This window comes from Diaphorina citri, unplaced genomic scaffold (assembly GCF_000475195.1).
Source record: "Diaphorina citri unplaced genomic scaffold, Diaci psyllid genome assembly version 1.1 scaffold380, whole genome shotgun sequence".
NCBI classification, from domain to species: Eukaryota; Metazoa; Arthropoda; class Insecta; order Hemiptera; family Psyllidae; genus Diaphorina; species Diaphorina citri.
The window spans coordinates 183,087-190,602 of record NW_007377815.1 but is presented as its reverse complement, the minus strand read 5'-3'; the positions used below and the strand labels follow the sequence as shown (position 1 = coordinate 190,602).

The window sequence follows — 7,516 nt, the reverse complement described above, 5'->3', positions numbered from 1 at the left end:
CCTTTTGTGGGGAATTCCCGTAAAAAATGAAAAAAAAAAAAAAAAAACATATATTCTCCTCTATTTTACATAACATTCTGTTCTATTCTTCCCAGACATCACGACCAGCGGGTCTCAAATGTTACTCGAGTTTCATTCCAGTGCCTATGACAATCCATTTCACCCGGTACCTCTTAGCTACCTACCGGGATTTGAGCTACAAGTTGAGGTACGTGTCTAAATGTCTAATGTCTATCTTCTTAATAAATAAAATTGTAGAACCTCTTTAATTTTCAATGGAAACGTAGACAAAGATATAACATTATTTGAAAATATACTATGAAAATAACGCGAAATTCGACCTTCCGTCGCTCTACGACAAACCGTTCTTGAGATATTTTGTATACAACCTTTTCCAAGAAACAAGGGTTAAGTAACAATTACCTTGATTGATATCTCGATGGGTGACTATCCGATTGTAACATACCTGGTACTACATCACCTCCGCATAGTCTGACCAGGACAGGGTCTAGCGTGGTACCTCCGTCATATACAGTGAGGTAGTCCTGTACCACGTAGCACTGATCCCATACTCTGCAACAAAAACCAGAAACAACATCAATTACACGTAGAACGTTGTTTCTAACATCTTTTTATGTCCTCTGTCCCCCCCTTCTCTATTCAATGGAGGAGTTGCAAGTCCTGTAGCCTGTAGGTAATGTAATTTTAATAAATAATGATGGTTTTCTCACTAGGCATGACACGATTTTTTCCCAGTTCCTTAAATGCACCTAACTGTAAAACTGCTCTAGTGTACATAGTTCGATTTTCACTGTAGACCCTGTTTTTAATTGATGTTGATTATTTGTTAGGTTTATATTAGACATCCTATTAACATTATTCTTACCGTTTTTATTATTATTGGATACTAGGTATCCCTAGTATGGATACCTGGATCCCTGTATCCAATAATAATAAAAACGGTAAGAATTTAATTGATGTTGTTTCTGGTTTTTGTTGCAGAGTATGGGATCAGTGCTACGTGGTACAAGACTACCTCACTGTATATGACGGAGGTACCACGCTAGACCCTGTCCTGGTCAGACTATGCGGAGGTGATGTAGTACCAGGTATGTACCATAAACATTGACTTTGGTTGATATCTGGATGAGTGACTGTCCGATTTTCACCAAATTGTTACAGTCGCGTCCTTGGACATGCCAGTCAGTATAGCATACCAAATTCCGTCGCTCTACGACAAACCGTTCTTGAGATATTTTGTATACAACCTTTTCCAAGAAACAAGGGTTAAGTAACAATTACCTTGATTAATATCTGGATGGGTGACTATCCGATTGTAGTTGCTGTTGTTATTGTAGCGGCTTTAGCTATAGCCGAAAGGTGATGACAAAATAGAGAAAATATCTCTTCTATCTTTGGTTGATATCTGGATGAGTGACTGTCCGATTTTCACCAAATTGTTACAGTCGCGTCCTTGGACATGCCAGTCAGTATAGCATACCGAATTCCGTCGCTCTACGACAAACCGTTCTCGAGATATTTTGTATACAACCTTTTCCAAGAAATAAGGGTTAAGTAACAATTACCTTGGTTAATATCTGGATGGGTGACTATCCGATTGTAGTTGTTGTTGTTGTTGTAGCGGCTTTAGCTATAGCCGAAAGGTGATGACAAAATAGAGAAAATATCTCTTCTATCAGCCATACACCAGGGTGATGGTATCTAGCCATGTTTAATTGGCTCGTACTGAACCGCAGTCAACCATTGTGAGATTTGTGCTTGTTTTCTCGATCTTTTTCCGAAAGGTGATGACAAAATAGAGAAAATATCTCTTCTATCAGCCATACACCAGGGTGATGGTATCTAGCCATGTTTAATTGGCTCGTCCTGAACCGCAGTCAACCATTATGAGATTTGTGCTTGTTTTCTCGATCTTTTTTTTATGGCTTTAACTTCTAGCCAATGGCATGGTCATTCAGATCGAGAAAAGTGTTCCTTGAAAAATAAATCGACCTCGTCTTCGTAGTCTTCGTTATTTTCACTCTCACTTGCCGACTTAAACCCTCGGGCTAAGGCTTCATAGCCCAAAAACCACAGCACAACCTCCCTCAATCTATTCTATTCTACATTTTATTATTATTGTTGTTGTTGTTGTATTTACCTTTTGTACAATGGGAATTTGTTGGAAAATGAATTTCAGCCAGTTGTAGTGTAGTACCATCATTCCACAATATACTTTCAGTCTGACTGTTTCTCTCTTGTACAAATTGCCTTCTTATTATTTCCAACTGGTTATGGGCCGTCACGCATTTTTTCCTATGCGTATTCACCTTGTACCTAATGTATGATGCCTGAAAACATGTACATGTATGTCTGTCTGTTACGGCGCTGTTACTCTGATGGACCTTTTGTTGTCCTCTTTTCACGAAAAAACGGCTTGACCGATTTTGATGAAATTTTTTGTGGTTGTTGAGAAGAGTACTGAGGGGGACATAGGCTATTTAAATTTGTCATATTCCATCCCGATTCAAAATGGCAGCACCTCAAAGTTATGACTCTTATGCCACGCTGATCCCGTACAAAGGACGGGTCAACCACTAGTTCTTAGCTAAGACTAGCCACTCACTAGCCAGATCTAACTACAGGTAAGGTGTACCTGTCGTCAGGTTTGATAGTGAGTGTGCTCATCAGGTGTCAGATATACCTGATAGTGAGTGGCTGGCCTTAGTAATGATGTGATATTATATTCAAATAAAAATTGTGAAGGGGTTCTTAAAGCTTCACAAAAAAAGTTCAATAATAATTATAAGATTATAATTAAAACATTTTAATCGATCCCTTATTATATGGAGAGTATTTTGAGATGGGAAATTTTCCACCGAAAATCGGCCGCGATGGGCGGCGCGGGACTCTTAGCTTCACCACAATTAAATATGTAGATGATTTTATTATTATGGCCTTTATTTTCACATTCATACAAGAACGGTACACACTGCCCATCTATCCGGGAACAAACAATGTTCCTAAGGATAGGTGGGTTGGGAATTTATTTTGAATAGCCGTCATTGACATTAGACATGGAGTCAGCCGTCTATTATTGTTACTATTAAATTTATTATTTTCCAGATTTCGTACGTGGATCTTAAATCAAACTCGTACGTTCAGAAGTCCGCCACTAGTAACGGACGGCGGGCGTGCAACTTTCATCTGACCAGCTTCGACACTGGCTGGGGGATGTTGAGCAACCCGAAGCACTCTCTGCCACCCAACACGTCCTGCGTGTACCACTTCCAGGTAGAATAGAATAGAATTAGAATATACCTTGTTTATACCTGCTCGAATGAGACTAAAAAGTCCCTTTATTCCAGCATTCTAAACAAGGTCTCGTGCATTTTATGGGTTTAAAGGTACACACGAACATAACATAGATATGTCGAAAATAGTCCAGGAGGCTCTTAATAATGTTGTGATATCCACAAAAATTATGAAGAAGCTCTCAGCTTCACCACAAATATCTATCTATCATCTATTTATCTATTATATTTAAGTGGTGCTCGTCAACTTCTTGGTCATATGCACCACCTTCTGTTTGTTCTATGTAAATGCAGTTTCTTTGTGTTACTATGTCACAACTTTGGCGCTTACTGCAGCATTGTAGGATTTTCCCAATATCTCAATAATCCTAAAATCCAATGTTTACCTACCATGCTGGCACCGGTCGCTATGCGCATTTATATGTCATAGCTACTCATTTTCCTCCCAAGGCTGAGTGGGCCCCGCAACAGCCAGTCACGGAATCAGTCCTTTGCAGATACAAATTTCTTGACCCCGCCGGGAATCGAACCCGGGTCTCCCGCGTGCAAGGCGAGTGCAGTGACCACTACGCCAACTTGACCCCGCCGGGAATCGAACCCGGGTCTCCCGCGTGCAAGGCGAGCGCAGTGACCACTACGCCATGGGAGCTGACTTCTATTTGTTCTATAGCAGTTCAAGCAGCTTGGCTTCAGGAAAGATATTATCTTGTGAGAATCGGTAGGTAATAGCGGCGTTAGGTCTGCGGGCAGGTGGTGGTCCATTTTCAGGGCAGAAAACTTGGTGCACTTGTCTAGGATAAATCATGTTTTTTTTTTCTTCTTCTTCTTTTAAAGCTATAACCGCACTCGGAAACGAAGATATTACTTCAAGTGGTTTAGATTTTTTTTTGTTTCCAGGGGCGGAGTGAGGAGCGGGTGTGGCTGAGCTTCGTCAAATACTACGCGGGCGAGAGTCAGCAGGGGGCGGGCCTAACCAGTGGCTGAGCTTCGTCAAATACTACGCGGGCGAGAGTCAGCGGGGGGCGGGCCTAACCAACATGGCCGCCACTGGGGGCGAGGGGCTGTCCAATATGGTGACCAGTGGGGGCGAAGGGCTGTCCAATATGGCGACGGTTAGTGGCGGAGAGTGCAATACGAGGCTCAAGATATACGATGGACGAGTTGGGGTTAGCTCCACCGCGCAGACGACACTGGTGAGTTATTATTAGATACATGAAAGAAAAATACAATTATTGAAAAAAAATTGTCTGGCTGGGGGACGTATACCAGCCTAAATTTCCCTTGCTAAAGAAAAAGCAAAGATTGATGGTGGATTTCACCAACGACTCATGTTGTGTTAGATTTCACCAATATTTATTCAGTCATTAGAATTCCTGTTAATCTAACAGCTAGTTAAGTTCCACTTCATTTGTATTGGCTTAACAGCGCTGTTAAGCTAACGGGCTGTTTGAGGCTGGAAAGAAGGTTGGTGAAATCCACCATTAAACAGCTAGTTAAGTTCCACTTCATTTGTATTGGCTTAACAGCGCTGTTAAGCTAACGGGCTGTTTGAGGCTGGAAAGAAGGTTGGTGATTGGTGAAATCCACCATTAATGAGAGATTTCAATTGTCTTCTTCTTCGCCTTTTCCCATTTCAGATGGTCGGGCGTTTGTCGTCGGCCTCTCAATCAGCTTTAGAGTGATCGCTTTGAGGCCAACTGGTTTTGGTTAAACAAAATTTTCCTAGTGGGATGCCCTTCGCACTCAACCTTCGCTATTGATACATATAGCGTGAGGAAATTTGGTCTAGTCTTCTCCCTGATTATAGTCCCCTGGCTAGATGCTGATCTGCTCTCTGTTTATAGTCCCTCAGCCAGGCTTTATAGTCCCTCAGCCAGGCTTAATGAGAGATTTCAATGATGGGAGAATTTTTAATCATCAAAAAAGGAGTTTTTAATGATTTAAACAGGAGTTTTTAAAAACTCCTTTTTGGATAATTAAAAACAAATTTTTGGGTCATTAAAAACTCCCTTTTGAATTATTGAAAATTCTCCCATTAGTGAAATCTTTCGTTAAGTCATTGGTGAAATCCACCATAAGTGCGAAGGGCATCCACTCGTAAAATTTGTAACCAAAACCTAGCACTCACAAGGCAGACGCGCTACCAACCAAGCTATATATCGCACTCAACCTTCGCTATTGATATAGCGTGAGGAAATTTGGGCTAGTCTTCTCCCTGTTTATAGTCCCCTAGCTAGATGCTGATCTGCTCTCTGTTTATAGTCCCTCAGCCAGACTTAATGAGAGATTTCAATAATGGGAGAATTTTTAATCATCAAAAAAGGAGTTTTTAATGATTTAAACAGGAGTTTTTAAAAACTCCTTTTTGGATAATTAAAAACAACTTTTTGGATCATTCAAAACTCCCTTTTGAATTATTGAAAATTCTCCCATTAGTGAAATCTTTCGTTAAGTCATTGGTGAAATCAACCATAAGTGCGAAGGTGGATGCCCTTCGCACATCCACTCGTAAAATTTGTAGCCAAAACCTAGCACTCGCACAAGGCGGCAGACGCGCTACCAACCAAGCTATATATGTACCTAGGCTGACTACAAGATTTTTAATCAGAAGGGAAAACCAGCTCCGAAGAGAAGGGAAAACCAGCTCTGAAGAGAAGGGAAGAGAAAAAAGTCTCAGGCTTTTCTCGAGAAAGTTTCCTCGCTTTGCGCTTCCTGTGGTTTCCGGCCACACAAACTTTACACTGCGTCTGTACATCAGGGCCCAACTTATCTGTTTAAGATAAAGTTCGCCCCGGGCGGATATAGAACCCTCGACCTAGCGCTTACAAGGTGCGCTACCTTCCAAGGTAACTAAGCTGGCTGATGTAGGTAACTTATCAATTTCCAGAAATGAGGATAAGATCTTTCTTTATCTTTCTCTCTCTCTCTGTCTCTCTGTCTCTCTCTCTCTCTGATTCCCCTTTCATTTCTCTCTTATCTTTTACACCCTAATTTTCATCTCTATCACTCCTCATGTATTAATTCCTGTTCTCTCTCTCTCTCTCTCTCTCTCTCTCTTACTTTCTCTCTCCCCTTCTCTATCTTGGTTTATTTTTCGGCTCATAATCTCCCTTTTATTTTTACTTTTTCCATCTCTCTCTCTCTCTCTCTCTCTCTCTCTCTCTCTCTCTCTCTCTCTCTCTCTCTCTCTCTCTCTCTCTCTCTCGAAAAGTTTGTCTCCTCGTAGAAAACTTTTTCCCGGCTTCCTTATCTCGGATCTTCTATCTTCGTTTCTTTACCACTGCTTTACTCGAGTAATCTTCAGGCCCGAATTTCCTGTGGTTGGAAGAGCTCCCCGAATTGGAAGAGCTCCTTTTGGAGAATCCTGCCACATTAAATAAAGCAAAAAAAATGTGATTCATATCATTCCTGAAACCAAGCACCTCGGATGTAACATTGGTACCTTCGTTCAATTCATGCACAATGATTAAAATATCACTCGCTAGCTCAGAGTATTCTGTAGATGACTCTTCAGCATGACTTGTCTGAGTCTGAGACCAGACCATAGCAACACCGTCCACTTCAACTCTAGGCATCTTATTGATAGGGATGTGAGGTGGTGGAATCTCAAAGATTTGCCTCGCTTCCGGTCCTAGTCGTTTTGTGAATGGTCTGATGGTAATTTGATACGAAGAAGCATTCTTGATGTCTTGTAAAATGTGTGAATATATCTCCTGTTCTGAAGCCACAGTGTAGTCGATGACCACTATATTTTGACAGCACAGTGTTTCATCGAATGAAGATAGATGTTCCACTTCAATGACGAACTTCCTTAATACCCCATTGAGTAAGTCAGGTATTCGCCATGACAATGTCTTGTTTGTATCAGAGATACTCATCTTGATATCACTGACAGCGGAGGGCATGGTCTCTCTGGTTACTGCATTGATGGCTTGACTTGGATTTCCTTCAGGGAATTCCTTGCTGAATACATTCACCGTGATTCTGTATTTCGTATTCTGCTTCAGTTCGGTCACATCTAGGCAGATGTAAGAAGGCCAAGGTTTGCATTGGAATGAACTTGGCTGACTTGATGGTGTGGTCATATCCATATCGATAGTCTTGTTCCAAATATCACTATGGAGTTGAATGCTGATTTTGGTGATGGTGTAGTTTGTCTCTGGCATTTTCCACCTCAGTCCAATCACATCGGAACTTGTCTT

At 41.3% G+C, this 7,516-nt stretch overlaps 1 protein-coding gene across 1 annotated transcript in view; it reads left to right on the top strand.

The window, feature by feature from the left end:
* Nucleotides 1–7,516, top strand: part of LOC103508261 — a gene marked incomplete at its 5' end in the record, with an annotated part of 54,022 nt that overhangs the window by 20,242 nt on the left and 26,264 nt on the right. Inside the window, 4 exons of the mRNA XM_026822899.1 lie at nucleotides 1,003–1,102; nucleotides 3,127–3,294; nucleotides 4,212–4,273; nucleotides 4,333–4,507. Of these exons, the coding sequence (XP_026678700.1) occupies nucleotides 1,003–1,102; nucleotides 3,127–3,294; nucleotides 4,212–4,273; nucleotides 4,333–4,507 (505 nt within the window). The remainder of the gene's footprint in view (nucleotides 1–1,002; nucleotides 1,103–3,126; nucleotides 3,295–4,211; nucleotides 4,274–4,332; nucleotides 4,508–7,516) is intronic.